The sequence below is a fragment of the Egretta garzetta genome, unplaced genomic scaffold, assembly GCF_000687185.1.
Source record: "Egretta garzetta isolate BGI_Z169 unplaced genomic scaffold, ASM68718v1 scaffold503, whole genome shotgun sequence".
Classification (NCBI taxonomy): Eukaryota; Metazoa; Chordata; class Aves; order Pelecaniformes; family Ardeidae; genus Egretta; species Egretta garzetta.
Genome location: NW_009259107.1, coordinates 1,034,471 through 1,052,629, shown reverse-complemented (window position 1 = coordinate 1,052,629; position 18,159 = coordinate 1,034,471). Strand labels below are relative to the sequence as shown.

At 37.4% G+C, this 18,159-nt stretch overlaps 1 protein-coding gene across 1 annotated transcript in view; it reads left to right on the top strand.

Moving 5' to 3' along the window:
* Positions 1–18,159, top strand: part of DOCK4 (dedicator of cytokinesis 4) — a 221,258-nt gene that overhangs the window by 179,795 nt on the left and 23,304 nt on the right. Inside the window, 7 exon segments of the mRNA XM_035890904.1 lie at positions 4,471–4,497; positions 4,663–4,758; positions 6,485–6,545; positions 10,623–10,716; positions 14,362–14,510; positions 15,572–15,658; positions 17,308–17,412. Coding sequence (XP_035746797.1) covers positions 4,471–4,497; positions 4,663–4,758; positions 6,485–6,545; positions 10,623–10,716; positions 14,362–14,510; positions 15,572–15,658; positions 17,308–17,412 — 619 coding nt within the window.

Below are 18,159 nucleotides of genomic sequence, written 5' to 3'. Positions count from 1 at the left end.
TACATGGCTTCTTAACCATTCTTTCTTCTTTAAGCATTAGTTTTAGCTCTGTTGTCCTTGCTTAAATAACAACATTCAGATCTCGGTCTCTGTAAATGGCAAACATATAATAATGTAATTGTATTGAGTTGAAAGAAACAGAGTTCCCAAGTATTTATCCTATACAGAAGCAAAAGTGGGTAGAGAGATTAGGCAGAATATTATGGAAATGGATGAATAATGGTAAACAACAGTACAGTATGCTAAAGCAGAACTTTCTTGTAATTATTCATGATTTTTTTTATAATCTGAGTAAAGATAATAAAAGGTAAGACGATTTCAATATTTTAGTAACACAGTATTGTAACTTCCAAATGAAGTCATTAAGGGAAAAGCTCTAATTATGGAATAAAGTCTAAATGAATTCTCATGTCCAAAATACATCAGGATGTCTGTCACTGAAATAACTTAAAATTCTATAAGAAAGCATATTGGTATGAAATACAGTTCCTAATTTTTCTCCCAGTTTTGAGTTAGATTTAAACTGGGGGGTGTTAAACAAGATACAGTGAAAAATGGCAAGAGCCTTTTATAAATCTAAATGCTGAAGACATAGTCATAGTAATTTAAATTGCAAAATGTCTCACAGTATCAGTGTACTTGTTGTTTCTGTTCTGGTATAACAGAATTTTAAAGTAAACTCTTTGGGAAATTTCAGGGTAACTACTCAAGTTCACTTCCAGCTTAAGAAAAAATAGTATTTATCATTAGTTTTTTTTTGAGTTTAATTTGACTCCATGCATTAGCACATCTCAAGAGGAGAGCTCACAGAGGATACTAATCTAAAATGGAGGATAACGTAGTGTTCTAGGGTATGTGAAGGAAAGCTATTAAAATCAGATGGACAGTTTAAGGACCTGAATGCAAGGGGTGGGGGCCAGTTAGCCTGAGATTTCTTTTTATTATTTATTCCATGGGTAATTTAAACTAAGCAATATTAGAGTGTCTTTAGACAGTGCAGGAAAGCAGACTTGTTTAGGCTGATGTGACAGATGTGGTATGTACCCCAGGACTGTGAAACAGTAATATAGTTTTGCAGCAAGCAGTGGTTTTATAGTCTTCAATGAAAACAAATGCTGCAGTATTACTTGATCTTTCTGAAGAGCTGGCATGGTTGGTTTTGATAGGGACAGTCGGGAGCCAAGGAGATGCATGCACCAACTTCGGATACAGTTTAGTAACTGCAGTGGGCGTGACACTTTCAGGTTTTGTCATGCTTTTTGTTTTGGAAATGAATTTAAATCTCTCAACTTCCACGTTAACTGCTTTTTTTTTCCAGAGACAATCACTATATCTTTCCTTTGAACATCTGTTTTTAAGGACAAACTATAAGCATCTCTGGACATATCTAAAATATTGTGTGCTTAGAATGCACTGCTTATAATGGAATTATCTTTATCAAACGAAAAGACATAGTGAAAGTAGGGGGAAGATGACTGCTGTTTGTTTTGAATCAATGTCTTTCTAGAGACTTGAATGTGACCACTCAGTGATGAGCTCCTGATGTCATCTGAAGAGCTGCAAAGCATGGAGTAGTGAACATTTTGCTATCATGAGAAACTAGATGTTGTAATTGCTACCCAGCGTAATTGCGATATGAAAGGTGTCCTGATCTACCTTTACATTGTAACACTGCAATTGCATTCCTGACTTAATTAGCACAGGGAGAAGAATGATTTCACTTTATTAAACAGTTGGTGGTTAGAACAAAATCCTTGGAAGCCAAGGCATATATTCAAGCAGCTCTTTTGTTCTGAATCCAATGGAAGCTGCCAGTTTATTACTTCTGTAGCTGTATTCCAGTTTGGCCTAACACAAGCCATTTCAGGTTTGGAGCTTAGGTGGCCGCATCATCGAAGCACAAAACCTGGGCTAGTGAGCCTCACTGGGGCCCTGATGACGAGGTTTCTGGTTGAAGAATTTGGCGCTGACATTCAAGCTGAGCAGGCATTTAATACCGAGCTCTGCCTGTTTGTGGGTGATTTCTCTAGCCATGAAGCTATTATATAAGAGGTGATGACTGCTGCGTCTCCTGTGCTGTCTTCAGTCGTCTTAATTTCTTCCCCCAGTTGCATGACTGAATTCAGTGCTGCCCAGTCCATTAGATTCTGTCAGGACTGAGTCTTTCAGAGCCCTTCGGAATATTTTTGTGGGGTTTGGGTAGCTCCTCACTGATCTCTGAACTTTTGCAGCAAAGTTTTGACTTTGACCCGTCTGACTAGATGAGGGAACTTCTGGCTATAGTGAGGTACCTGGAGGACTTTGTACTCCAAAATAGACATCCAGGCGTTTTAAGGCACCTCTAGGATTAGATGCTTGTGACTTAGTGGTCTGAATAACTCTGTGGCTTAGGCATATAAAATCCACTTACTGCATGATTGAGCTAGCCTGAACATGATTCTAAGCCTGTTGTTCATCCCTGGAGAGCTCTGATCCTCAGGTCCCCTCTCCAATCTCTTATTTTTGGGAACCCAAGATTAAAAGAAAACCAAAACCAAACCTCACAACTGTTCAGGCAAGCCCAGATGTTAGGCTGTAGTGGCATGGATGAGGCAGAAGCATTTTCATTGTTTCTGTGTGTTGTTTATCCCCCTTAGTGCTTTGTAGACCATAGCATCTTAGCTATGCTTTAGGACCTGTAAGTAACAGGAATTTAATTCTATCTAGACATAGCCATGAGGAAGTCAAGGGGTATATTTAAGTAGCTCTTTCATTCTGAGTGTTTGTTCTGTGCTTTGTGGTGAAAGATGTATGATGGAGAGGGGGAGGCATGCATCAGAAGGCAAGTCATAAAATTGTTCAACTGATGACATTGATGTCAGTTTGAATAAGTACTTTGAAAGTATCTACACAACACATTCGTTGAAATTGTATATTTATAATGAATATGCCAATACATTTATAAAGAACATGCATAAGTCAAATGCAGATGAAAACCGTCTGTTTTAAAAGAGAAGTCAGACTTCTGCTGTTTTTCTACAGGAACTGTAGGTAATTAGTTTGATGAATTTAGGTTGAAATGTTCCTGTTTAACACAGAGTTGAAAGGCAATAGAAAGGAAAAATCAGTGCAGTAATCAGTGCTTAATAATGTAACAGGCTCTACTCTTATTTCTTGTTAGACACAAAAACTTGCATTGAAAGGAACATAAGGGGTTTAAAAGCCTGTGTATTCTGTATGGAGAGCAGAGATGCCAGATTAGTGCTTCAGCCTCTTATGGTTAAGGATGGCCTTATCATTGGTCACTGCTAGCAATGACAGGTAGCCAGTCTCTGAATGTGAGGGAAATACATCTGACTGCCTCCTAAAGAGACAAAGTGAGTCTAAGATCGATACAAGGGTGCAGAATGAAGATCAGTGTTCCCTCCTTGCTTCCAGCAGAGCACAGCTTCATTTAGGTTGAATTAGTTTGGAGAATTGCATCGGTGACATCCCCCTGTATGTAAGGAGCTGAACGGAGCTGGAGTGTATAGCTAGTGCAGTTGGCATGTAGGAGTTACTGGGCGCTGTTATATGTTTGGTGAAATTTGGACGTAGGAGTTTTATGGGACTGAACATGCTCAGTATAGATGAAGGTCAGTGGAGCTGACAGCTTGCCCACTGCAGACAGAAGGTTTGGAGACGCTATTAACAACTCCCTAAAAAGCTCTGAATATATGGATATGGCAATTTTCAGAGACTTCTAAGTAAGCCATACCTGAGTGCGTTTTCAGGGAGACTGCTAAAAATATCTCCATGGACATGTCATCCATCTGAGGTCCTGCACTGAAGCATAAAAGTAACACAGCTCTGTAGATAAATATTTCCTTGCTCATTCTCAGAGAGGAAATGTTGGAAATTCATGCCCAAATGATTATTAGTTTATAAACTTAAGCAGTGAAAATTAAAGGCCTGTAACAGAAAGAAATATTAAGTATAATTTTACTGACAGTTCCACTTACAATGCCATTTTGAAATCTTTTCGCTTCAATGTGTAATCTGCATTTACATTAGTGTAAGAACTCAACACAACAGTTTTTAATAAAGAATCTTATGACAATTTAAGCTAATGGAATTTTACATGTGTATGATAGTATGTTCTCAGAAGGAAATATGAAGTGAAGTGGGGGAATCATCTTATTAAAATTCCTTCCCCATTCTTAAATTTCATGCATACCAAAATATTAGAGAGGAGAGGAGGAAAAATCTTCGATAAAAAAGTTGAGGTCCATTTGAGAAGGTATATTGAGTTGCTAAGTGTTCTTTTCTAGGTACATCTTTAAGCTCCCCATTTTCTGATGTATCAGCATGAAATTAATATGTAAATTTTATGTAAGAGTTCTGTTAAGTCTTTGGGATATTACTATATTCTGAAAATTAGGTATTTGATATATTTTAACCTGATGCAGCTAATATAAAAATCATTTGTTTTGTCAATGCTTCCTGGACTAGAATTCCACTTTTTGGTCCTTATCCTAGGTAAGACATTGTTTGCAAATTGTGCTTCTTGGGAGGGTGTTTGTAAAAGAAAACCTAACTATCGAAGATGTTGCTAAGGTATTAAGGTACTGGTAAAAGCAGAGTGGTTGTCATAGTGACAGTTAAAAATAAATGGTGAAATTGTTCTGGCTTTTTTTTTTTCAGTCTACTGAAGAAAATTGAGCGGGAAACATGGAGGGAAAGTGGCGTTTCATTAATCGCCACTGTGACTCGCCTCATGGAGAGGTTATTGGACTACAGGTGAGCAATTACCTCGATTTATGAGTAGGGTCATCATCTTCAAAATATTAGGAGGCAAATATGGTGATCTTGCGCAAATGGTGACTGCACATGGACACATCAACTGTACATGCTCAGGATCTCTGACAGCAGCTGCTTAGTCAACAGGAAAATGAGACAAGCGGGCTGAAAACCAACCAAGTAGCCTCCCTGTGGTATGAAAATCCAGTGGCTTGCATGAGTTTCTGCTATCAAGGAACACAGGAACTTTTGGTAGTAGGTTAGTGACTCAAGTCTGTCTGAAGACACAGAGCTAATCAGTGCTAATCACGTGACAGTTGTTTTACAGAATATGTAAAATTCTTATCGCTATGTCAATCATGCTTAGTTGTAGCGTCAGCCAGCACAGTATGTATACAAAGATATGATCTCTGGGTGAGCAGCTCACATCTGACTGTACCACATGAACAAAGGAGAGGGAAATAAGAGACATATCCTCCCTTTTAGGAGTGGGAGACTAAGAGGGATTTTCTCAGTCACTTGTGAAGTCCATGTAGAAACTTCAGATTTTAGCTTAGTTCTCCTTATTGCCATCAGCTGTAGCACTTTGTAGAGCTTAAGTGTTCCTTTTTTCTCCCAGTTCCATGGGGAACAGATGGTAAGACCTGGTACTCCACTTGCTCTCCTCACTGATAGTTTGAAAGGAAAGCTATTTTGTCAACAAAGAAACTGGACTCGTAATTTCTAGAAGCCTGGCAGTGCTATTCCTCTTCAGGGGCTGGTTGGATTACAACCTCCAGGGCTCTCAATCCAACATCTTTCAAAACAATTGTGCACACTGGTGGTTAGGAGAGTGTTTGGGATGATTGTTTAGCTCATGTATGCAAGAATGTTTTAAAATTACTTTAAACTTCTTTTAGTGACTGCATGGTGATGTCTGCCTGCTATTTTTTTACTCCAGTATGGTTGTACTGACACTGTTTTTCCCTTTGTGATAATCAAACTCTGTGTGGTTCCATTTTAACTTTTGACTTGGGGATCAGATCTGTTGCCTCCCCAAACAATGAACGATACTAATTATAAAGTGGTGCTGAGGAAAATTTGGTGGATCTTGGAGCGTTTTACAGAGGAGGTCAGTGTCATTCTGGTTTTTGACAGAGGAGGAACTAATGCTGTAATTCCATGACCAATTTAGATGCACACTATCTCTGAAGAAAGCAGACTCAGCCCTGCGCATTCCCTCATTCACATCACCCTCTTCCTTGTGCCAACACAAGTGTTTGTGCTGCACTTTGGTGATCTGACTGACGTGGGCTGAAACTAACCCAGCAAAAGATGCTGCCTAATCTGGAATCTCTTCTGGAGGTTTGTACAGGCAGCAAGCAGGACTGGGAGTGGGTGCCTGAGAGCAGGAGGGGAGCAGGACTGCCTGTTCTGGCAGCCACGCTGGCTTCTGCTGGCATGACTTGAACACAAGGTGTGAAGAAACCAAATGATCTCCAGCAGTCACCTAGCAAATCAATGACAGAGCCAGAAAAAAACATTGGCTTTCTTGACGATTGAGGTATTCCATGTCCTAGAAAAGGAGGCACGAAATCCCTTACACACCTGGGTCAGCTGCTCACCCAAATGCCTTTGAATGGCATCATTTCAGTCAGCTTGCTGAGCCAAATATATCCTTTTTCTGTGCTTCACTGTAAGAGGATAAACATCATTCCTTTTTGACTTACATTACTTTCTGTTTCAGGGACTGCATGAAAATGGGAGAAGTGGATGGCAAAAAGATTGGCTGCACTGTTAGCCTTTTGGTTTGTATAATACTTTTTCTTTCCCTTTTTGATTTCCGTTGAGGATTTTCTAGTTTACAGCCACACATTTGAATAGGAGGTACCTTGCTTCTTGATGCACTTTGAGTGGAAGTTGACAGAATAATACTGCACTTAGGATCACTGATTTTTTTTTTTTTTCAGGGTGAAATTGATGCAGTGGGGAGTTAGTCTTCCTTGACATTTTATGGTTGTGCTCTGGGAGATCTCTAATACTGCTTTATTTGGTTTTCAGTGTGTTCCTACTGGATAAACTTCACCAAAGTGTTTTCCAAGTTTAACTGGTCTCTGAGTTCATAGAAACAAACAAGTCTTTCCTCCTTCCCCAAACCCAATAAAACACACTTGATTTCTCCTGTTTCCTTTCTTCCCCAATAACTGACGCAAGCTGGTTCTTATGATATATAATATGGGATATCTTCTGAAGACTGCAGACTATCTGTTCTCTTCCCAATAGAAGAGCCAGAAATGCTGCTCAAGCCCTTCTCTTGTCACGTTATCATCATTACAACAAACCAACAGCGCAAATTCATAGTATGAAAAAGATCTCATTTTTGTTTACAAGATGCAGTTTGGTTCTAGGCCAGTTTCCACTGACAAGTTTGACTTCTGTTAACCTTGGAAAGTTTCCATTTTCATGGTGAATGTTTTGGAAAACTATATTTTTAGCCAGGGAAGAAAACAGAATAAGCTGACTTGTAATTCTGCATTTTTGACGTCAGTGAAACAATTTGGTATCACTTCTAAGTAGCAGTTGTACATAAGAGAATAAAGAATTTCTTCAGTAGGAAAATAGTGCTCTCTAAATAGGGATGATGTTTACTACGTAGCCATAGAGCAGCTGGCTTTCTGTCAGAATATCTGGGATGATCTGAATTCTGTAAAGCACCTGGATTATTTTTGTCCTATCACTAAGGCTATTATTATTATCTAATCATGCATTACTATTATTAGCAAATCATGCAATATTTGCACAAAAAGAAAATTCGAATATTTAAAAGCTCCAAAACACCATAATGCTTTTTAATGGGATTTTCAGTGACTTGTACAGGTTAAGGTGGATTTCATATCCTAATAATTGTCAGACAAATTTTAATACTGTTTACATACCAGAGAAACAACAGATGCTAAATTTTGAAAAGGAAATTTCAACTACAGAAGTAGCACACAAATTTTAAGGCATTTGCTTGCCCATGTGATGGATGAATTGGTTGTAATTAGAGGAATGTATAATGTTAGAATTATATGAAGTTCAGAGGAGGAAGCACTGTTTCATTTCTCACCACTACTTTGAAGATATTTTGACTTCCAAAGATAAGAAGACTGGTTGGCATGAAAAGAGAATTTTTACTTTGTTTTGCCATAGAGGTATATGTTGTTCCTCCAGAAAATAGAATTGTCCAAGTTAACCAAGTTATCCAATTAACTGGAATTATGCCACATCATGAAATATGCAGAAGGGCTGTGCACCAGCAGTGATAACTTAGATGGAAGAAGAAGGTAGGAACTTTCTTCCTACTCTCCCCACCCTCTGGATCATCTGGAGTAGGTTTCACATCAGTAATGCTTGTTTGGAAAAGTTGGTTTAAGAGGTGTCTAATGGAGTTAGTTCCTATGTATAAGAATCACGTAACTCCAATTTGAAAGTTGAATTTCTAATGAAAGAACTCTGTCATCACAATTTCATTGAAAGTATATTGAAGAACTTTTGGTAACTCAGTGAGAAGTTTTTCTCAGACATCTCTGGTCCTCATTGGGGTTTGATATTTAATTGATATTTCAGGTTCTATTAATTTTAAACTGTATCTTCTTTTTAGAAAGAGGACATTTCCCTGTGATGCTCTACGCTGGCATATGACATCATGCCATTTAAGTAGAACACGTCCACATAGCCTGATTGAAAGTTGTTTTCAAGCTGTCTTTTCTTAGGAAAAAAAGTCTTTATTATGTTATGTCTCCTTTTGAAGACTACATCTGTTATATTTTATATCTTGAAATAGTTTGTTGAAAAATCACACAACACCTTTATTAGCATGATGTGTTTCCTGAGCTGTGTGACTGGGCTGTCTTGCTGTGGTCTGCCTTACAGACCAGCTGGACATTGTCAGAGCTCAGCTTTAGAGAAAACCAGTTGATTTGTATAGTTTAGACTTGTGACAAGTACTGGAGCCTTTAGTGCTTAGGGGTTAGAGACAAGAAGTCACAGAATCACAGAATGGCAAAGGTTGGAAGGGACCTCAGGAGATTGTCTAATGTGACCCTCCTGCTAAAGCAGGTTCACCCAGAGCAGGTTGCACAAGACATCATCCAGGCAGGCTTTGAATATCTCCAAAGAAGGAGACTCCACAACCCCCCTGGGCAGCCTGTTCCAGTGCTGAGTCACCCTCAAAGTAAAGAAGTTCTTCCTCACATTCAACTGAAACCTCTTATGTTTCAGTTTGTGCCCATTGCCCCTTGTCCTGTCGCTGGGCACCACTGAGAAGAGTCTGGCTCCATCCTTGTGACATCCACGCTTAAGATATTTGTACGTGTTGATGAGATCCCCTCTCAGTCTTCTCTCCTTCAGGCTAAGCAAGCCCAGCTCCCTCAGCCTTTCCTCACAGGGGAGATGCTCCAGTCCCCTAATCATCTTTGTTGCCCTCCTCTGGACTCTATCTCATACTGCAGTTCAGTGCTGTATTTTGTCGTAATCTTTTATGCTTTATTGCTCACAAATCTGTATTGTAGATTATGCTTTTTTCAGGCAGGTGAATTTGAACATACAAACAGGTATTTTTTAATTTTCTCTTCTGAAGAGAATCATCTGATCCTGACCTACACCTTGTGGGAGGAAAAGAGAAGTCTTTGGATTATAAAGGCAGGTGATGGCCTAAAGGGGGCACGTCATTGCAGAGCTATTGATATGTAGTCATTTTCTCAAGTCAGTTAAAAAATACTTTCTCTACAAAGTTTTTATTTTGATATTTTCATAGTGTTCCTCCCACGTTTCTCTTTTATAATAACTCAGTTTAGGAACAGTGGCACGGAATAAGAACACTGTACAATAGGGGAAAAATTTTGAACACTCAGAGCTCAAAATAATAAGTGATTTGAATAATACAACAGAAATTGTTAATTGCTAATGAGGACCAGTGCTAGATTCTTCTATCCTATAAATTTGTATTAACTAAAGTAGATTATCCTGAACATCAAGTCTGGCTAGGAGGGGGACTCTAGCTGCATGTCCATAGTGAGTATGGCAATACTTGCGACGGTGCTATAGTGTTGTGCTCCTCTCCCTATAACTTTTTCATACTTTGTTTTAGGGATTGCAAATAAATAATGAATGTTTCGAACTAAGAGTTTTGATGTTGCATTCCATATTTTACCCATGTAAAAACAAATAGCAGTTATACATCCAGGAATCCTTAGACACTTCTAGAAATTTTGTCCTGGATATCACTTTGGAGTGCAACTTTGTGTATTTCGATCATGCAATGCAATATCTCTGCATCAGTTACCAGTTCCCAGCATCAGTTAGGGCTGAAGAAATCATGGTTTTCATTCAGGATTGTGCTGTTTATAATACCGAATAGTTCTTTGTAAAGCTATCGAAGTCCTTCTGGCATTTTGCTATGACAGAAGGAATAGTAGACATACCAGGCAGTAGATATTTTATTAAAATATGAACAAAATCAGAGTGCTGTCAAAATTTTAAAATCAACATACAGCTTTCAGGAAGATGTTAAATGGCCTAAGTAAGGATATATAGGTGCACTTTTTGGATGGATTAGTATTTATAAAGAAAGAGCCATCAGATTTCAGTTCTATCAGGTTCTTCCTCTTATGTTCTATGAGAATTTAAATAGAAAAACATTCAGGAGCATGTTGACTCGTCTACTATTCTATTTACTATTTCTTACTGTATTACTGCAGTTCTGTGTAATGACTTTATACGTGTGAAACTTTCAAATCTATGCATGTATTTCTAGAGCATTATGTTTGAAGTCTTTTGTTTGTAACCACTATCGTATATTTATTAACTACTGCATTTCATTACAAAATTCAATTTTATTGCAGAATTTTTACAAGACTGAACTGAACAAGGAAGAGATGTATATTCGCTATATTCATAAGCTGTATGACCTACATCTGAAAGCACAAAACTTCACAGGTAATTGAGTACAAACTAGAAAAAGATGCTTAGGACTGGTGCATGATTTGCAGTCTTTTGCAAACCTGTAAGCTGTATCTTCAGTGCAGAACATACCAACCCAGGCAACATCTGAGTATCTGAGCCTCTATACCTTTTTGTAATGCTGCTGGTTAGCTGTTTGGTGTGGTATTTCTACAAAGCTGCATGTTGGAACCTAACTTTTAGGTTAAAAACAGAAAAGAAAGGAAGGCCCACATCACTTACTAACAATGAGACAGAGACCCTGAAACCTGTAACAAGTATAGCACAGTGCTGGTGTCTTTCTGAATCTTCACATACTGTAATTACAGTACTATTGTCCAGGATTTCTCAATGCAAATTTAGTGCCAGGGGTGGCTGTTATCTTTTAAATTAACAAATAAGAAGATAATGGGCATGGTGGTTGTTTATACAGCCTAAAGTGCACTTCATTTGGGTAACTACATGCCGTCAATAATTGCTGGAGAAGATAAAATCAGTATCTCTTTAAATTAAACAATCTTTGGTTGCCAAAATATTTAAATGACCTTGTAATACCTCCGTCTTTTCCCCAGTGTTTGCAATTGCAACTGCATGTGTTCAGAATCTCTTCAGAATTTTTTCCTTCTTAAAAGCAGATTAGTTGGCTGGGGGTCACTAGTAAGCAGGCTACACATAACTACTGCCACAGTACATTTCCTTATGCTTTTCTACTATCCATAGGAAAGTTCCTTGGCTTGGAATTTTCACGGTCCCTTTGCAGTTCCTGGGTTTAAAGTGCAGACTAGATAGCAGGATATATTAAGCAGAGATTTTCATTTCCTCATGTGACCTGGCAGTAGTGAGTCACAGGAGAGTTTTGATTATCAAGCAGTATCTTTGCCACAGCTGGCTTTTGTGCCAAACTATTCATTTCCTGATTTTACATAACAGATCTTAATAACTCTTTAAGCAATGTTGAGTTCCATTTACACATTGGCTGCTAATATGTGTCCAGTTTACCATCAGCAGTCATACGAATCTAATTTTTAATTGTTTTGCCATCAGTTCTTATTTTAAACAGTATTTTGCTCAAAATTTATCTCCAGTACTTTGTTGTATTTCCTGTGTATTTATTATTAACATGTGTGATTTTTGCATTCTTTGCCATCGTAGATTCCACAGCTGATTTTTTTTTTCTTTTCCCCATGAGAGTGTTAAAGAAGGATTGTTTCATACCCATGGCATTAGGATAGAGACAGTCTTCCCGCTAGAAAACAGGCTTATGTAGTCCATTGCCTTGCCTTATCAGTCAGTGACAACACACAGACTTTTTGTAAATCAGCTGATCTAAAGTACATGGGAGTAAGAAAATAAGTTTGCTACTTCAGCAGCATTCCTACATGTTGCACCATTAATTAGTTCGCTAACTGCATAGTTTTCATTCTGGGGATGAAGTCAGCTTGCCCTTAAAATAATTTTTATCTTCTTTCATAGTTTGATTTACAGGACTGTTTCTAATAATCCTCTGGGGAGAAAAAAAAAAAAAGAAAGAAAGAAAAAAGTCCGTTTTAATATAAAACATAGCTTCAAATCTTTCTTTAACAAGCACTCGGTTAGAGCTATAAATATAACTCTCTTGAGACTGAAGCACATAAATGCACTGGTTCTTCTTGTGTCCCCTCAGTCACCTGAGAAGTGTACTCAGATTGTCTTTGTATGTATCCATCTTAGAAATACTTTGGGGTTTGAATCTTTCCTCAATAAATTGAATTTCCTACATTATGAGTCAACCCTGTTTATCTCTCCTTACTGTTTTGGTGCACTGCCAATAGATACAGACATCTCCCAAAGGTACCAATATGTTATTTGTTATGCTGGCCACTGCCAGACATAGGATGCTGGGTAGAGGGACCCTTCTTATTTTAGAAACCTTCTATATCATTTATGGTAAAAAAATACTGGTATAGCAGGCAAAAATCTGCTAAAATGAAGGACATACCAGGTTAGAAAGGAAGGGTCATAGTGAGTTATCCTGACATGCATTTCTGCTCTGCTATCTTTTGTTTCCTTATGATTTTGAATTATTTGTTATCAACTTCATGGACTTTTAAAATTGGTATATAAATGTGCTCCATATTTTGAGTACCAAACTGTAGCTTGAAGCTATGACAAAGGATGTTACCAGTCAAGCAGCCTGAAAGCCATGTGATGCCAGAATTAGTCTGTGCAACTTCAGCTGCCTCCCTTGCACATATGTATTGCAGTGCAGCATCACTTTGCACGATGCTTGGCATTTTACAACATGTGGATTCAAAGCACACTCTCCCACAAACATCTGCTGCAATGATGGTTTTTCATCCATGCGTTCTTAAGCTGGACGTGTAAGAGGAACGCTACTGTTAGAAAAAATGCTGTACAGTTTGGTTTAAGTCACCTGTCCTACAGGAACTCATATGGCAGGGCAGAAGTAGGATATGGTTGTCTGGGGCAACCTTACCTTAGCATAAAAAGTACTTTAGAGTTATTTTTTGCCTTATTTACAAACCAATAAAACCTGCAATAAAATAAGCCCAGTGGGCAACTTTTTTCTCCAGGGCAGTACGTCTCCAGAACGTGGCCCATCTTTGTGCTGACTGATGCAAAGTGGTCCTGTGAGTGGAGAAATAGACTGTGAACATTGACTTTGAAAGCAGTAAGACATATGCACAGGTAGCCAAATTGAATTGTCATAACCAGTAGCAATTCTGATGTTTCGCAATTGGCCGAAGTCATGCAACAGGGAAATTAGTTTAATATTAGTTTGAGTGTACCATTTCTGAGGAGTTCTTTAAATCAAAGTAGTAGTAGTAGTAGTAGTAATATTACTTACTTAATTAATGTTACTAATTAATATTATATAAATATATAAATTGTGAAATATAATAATAATGTAATTGTTAGTAGTTATTTATATATTATTATTATATTTATATTCCCGGATAATTTCTACCAACCCATGATCTAAAGGTTACTACACAGTTCTCTGACCAGAGAGCAACAATAGATTTGATCCTTCCAAACCTAAAAATAAATAAAATAGAATAAAAATTTAAAAACATTTGTGCGCGTACTTCTAAATTATTTGTTATGGTAGAGTGTTAAGGCTCAGCTATGAGAGATTTATTTCTATTACAGAAAGAATGGAGTCTATTAAGCATACATCTGCCTCTCCATTTCCTTCCCAGCCCTGATCTCTTTTGGACTGTGTCCACAGCCCTATCTACCTTCTTTCCTCTTTCTTTGCTGCTGTTCCTCATCCTCTGGCCCTTGTTCCCTTGCTCAGGCAGCAGAGCCATTAAGAGTTTCTCCTAAGCAGTGGGGAGGACTAGGGCTAAGCAGGAAATTGTTTCATAATTTCTCTGTCCCCTTTGTCTTGTGAAACTCCAGGAAAACTGTCCCAGTGACTCCACTTTAAACAGTGTGTGACAATTGTAAGCTGAATTTATTATAGCTATAGATAGTAACTCTGTCCAAAATCAGCACTACCATCTGTTATACTTGAAATAAATTGGTTACCCATTAAAAAGGTGCATCTCATGAGGAGCATTCACATTTCTGTGTGCTTTGCTTGGCTGTTTCATTTGTTTGGTGTTCATAAGTACCGTGCTATAATCTGTCTTGTAGAGGCTGCCTACACACTCCTGCTGTACGATGAGCTGCTGGAGTGGTCTGATCGGCCACTGAGAGAATTCCTCAATTACCCCATGCAGACAGAGTGGCAACGTAAAGAGTGTCTCCATCTGACCATCATTCAAAACTTTGATAGAGGAAAGGTAAAATAGTCCTGGTTTACTGAGTGGATCTGGAATGGATAGTTTATTCATTTTAGGGCATTACTTCCAGGGTTGCAGTCTTTTCTCACATAGTGGGGAAATGTTTGTCATTGCCTGATTAAGCAGTTACTTAGTGGCACAATAGGTTTCTTCTAATCCTGTGTTTCTATCCTAGAAATCCCACACTTACATGTGAGAACAATGTGCACTTGTGTAGCAGTTCGCTTTGTAATGGTCAAAGCACTTTATAAAAGATAATATAATTTCTCCCTGTTTTAAAGGTGGTGAAAATGAGCCATATAAAGCTTATGAAATTCACTTAGTGACCAAGTGAGGAAAAAAATTCAGGGGTCTGGATTTGAAGGACTGTGTTTATACCTTCTAAATCATGTTGTGTCTTTTGAATAGCAATTGCAGGATCCCTAAAAACAAATGGGTTTTGGGGATCACAGTTTATTGTCATCACTAAGAATGCCGATTCTGAATTAAGCAAGACTCATTATCCTGTATATAAGATTTTATATATCCTGTGTGAGTTATCTTGCTCATAAACAAGCAATTCATTGCAATTTTGTGTAGCTAGTGGAATATCCATGTAAGCTTTGTAAATGTAATCAAACTGATGTTGATCTTTTTTTTTTTTTTCAGAAAATTCTGTAATCAGCTTATAGAGTTTAAATTATATGGCACAATAAGATATTTTCCAATCCACAGAAATTAAGGAGGTTATGTTAAGAATACAATTTTAAAATTTAAAAATCATAGTGTTGAATCATATGTAGTATCAAAAGAAATGTGTATGACACTTGCAATGACTTCTATCTTGTGCAGTGATAGTCCTGTAAGAATGATTTATTTAATAAGTCTCTCACTATATTTTCAGTCCTTCAAAGAATTCATTAGTATTACTCAGCAGCTATCAGTATGTCTAGTGGGCAATATGTTCAAGTACTTTCAGTTACTGGAAGTATGACTTAGTATAGAAAGAACAGACCACTAATAAATCATGAATTGTCAAACAGTTGCTTTGAAATTACTGAACATCTTTTACTTGCTTGCAGTGCTGGGAAAATGGCATTATCTTATGCAGGAAAATTGCAGAACAGTACGAGAGCTACTATGACTACAGAAACCTCAGCAAGATGAGGGTAATGTACCTGAGCACTTTTCATCAGACAGAGGTCCAAAAGCTTTTTAGTTTGGGTTATAAAATATTACTTAGACAATTAGATTTGCCATGGAATGGTCCTTAGGTTTGGTTTGCAAACTATTTTTTAGCTTGTGGTTTTTTCCTACAATAAAGATTATAAAAAAGGAATGTGAGCTTTTTGAAGAAAAATGGGGAAATAAATGATCTTGCAATGATTGTACCTGTGCAGCACCCCTTTACTGTGCAAGCTTATGCAGAAAAAATTAGTGGTTTCCTGTCCAAGGAGCGTGCTCTATGCAGTCCTCTGCTAGGTGCAGCAATGTATCTTTGCAGTTGTAATTGCGAGAAAGCAGCTTGCAACAAGCACCGTACACTTTTGCAATTTTTTTATTTACCACTTAAAAATATGATCTGTTTAGTATCATATAGCCAAAATGAACCTTTCCTGACACAGTCTTCCTGCTTTCTCTCTCATTTTGCCTAGAACTCTAAGCATTGTTTCTTTCTTCATTCTTTCCAATACTGTATTTTAAAGATTATTCAGTCTTCCCTTTTCTTGTCTGCTTCTGATGGATTCAATTTTATATTGCAGCATCCTTTCTAAATTTTCTGTATGTGTAGGATGCTTGCTGCTAGGACTGAGTGAAATGTACTTAATCCAGAGCTGCTTAACACTATTATGCAAAATTCTTAACACAGAGCTATGTGGCAGTAGTCCCTGTGATCTGCTTATTCTATATATATTTGGATATCCAAATGGCAGAATCCTATAAGCAAAACCAAACTGACTATCAACATGTGAATAAAATAATTCATTCAGGCATGTTTAATTAATTGTCTTTAATGTATTTTGTGTTTGAATTAGGAAATATCCTTCTACTATATCTGTGCCACCTACGTTAATCCAAAAATGGAGGTGTGGGAATTTCTCACAGCAAGATAACTAGGCAGCTCTTGATATCATATGCACATTAAACAGCTGTCTGCATTACCTAAAATAGGGCTAATACTGGGTTTTTTTCACAAGATTAAAAACTTATGGACAGAGAATGCTTTGCTGAAATACCATCAGAAAATGGGGACTTTGACATTAAGATCACTTTGTATCCGTGTTTTGAGTGAAGTAAAAGCAGGATCAAAAATTATGTTTAATTGCTATTGTGACATTTTTTAAAGGAACTCACATTAGACACTTAACTCATTGGAATGGGGTATGAGTTGGACACAACTCTTTTGAATATGGAAATTGGACTTTGCTGACTAAACTGACCACATTACTGCCATGTGCTTGGATGATTAGCAGATTACTGGGTCATATGTTTCAAACTTTGTTTCTATTACTTCAATTTTTCATTAAGGAACTAGGCATGTTGTCATTAATCTAATATTTTACCCCTTTAATGTATGTACTTCATATTTAAAAGCTTTTTTTTTTTTAATTCTTGGAAACTTTCAGGTCATTTAGAGGTATAATTATTTAATCTCATGCATTCGGGCAGTTCTAGGTGTCCTTATTGTTGCTCAGAGGCGCACTGCAATTCCAGTACTCCAGAGCAGTGGGCTGAAAGACCCTCCCTTTTGTGATAGCTTAAGGTAAAAATATGTTTTCAAAGATGATTAATTGCATTTCTTATCGATCTCACCCAGATGATGGAAGCATCTTTGTATGATAAAATTATGGATCAACAGCGTTTGGAGCCAGAATTTTTCAGAGTTGGATTTTATGGGAAAAAGTTCCCATTCTTCTTGAGAGTAAGTGAACTGAAAATAAAGAGAATGGAGTAATTCTGGAATTCATGCTGTCATGCACTTCTCTTTGCCTTTGTGGTGGGAAAAATGACAAATTCCAAATGGTAAATATAGGATGAAACTTTCCCCTTTAAAAGCAGTGCACAAAAAGAGTCTAATGGGCACATAGTTTCTGATAATTCCTAGTAGTCATCTGAATATAATATCTGTATAAACCAATTTGAAAATGTTAATTAGAAAGAATTTAATGTTTAGGTTACTAAAAATACATCAACTGATGAAGTAAAAGTACTGAAGGAAGTTGCACAGTTGTGCAGTACTTTCAGACCTGTAGGTCTTTCACTGTTTATGCTTCTGCCCAAGAAGTGTTTATGGATTTTCCAAATTAAATGTACAAAGCACAGATTTATGCTTGCAGCACCAACAAGGAACACCTCAAAACTTACTACATTTGATGTAATTTTTTTATGGCAAAGCACTTTGTAACTCTTTTAAACAGCCTGGTTGTGTTTGCTATAGAAGGAATAAGGAATAACACTACAGAATAAAGCTTTCAAATTTTAATTTGTAGTTGCACAACTGCACAATTGCAGTTGATTTCTTGTAGCAATTCCCATGAACATCCAGGGTCTCAGAATTCAGTGCTTCCTGTCTCTGTGGTTAAGATACTATAAAGACAACAACTGTTTCTATCTAGACCTGCTTCAAGAGGAACACATTAGTAATGAATATTCAGAATTTTCTAATATA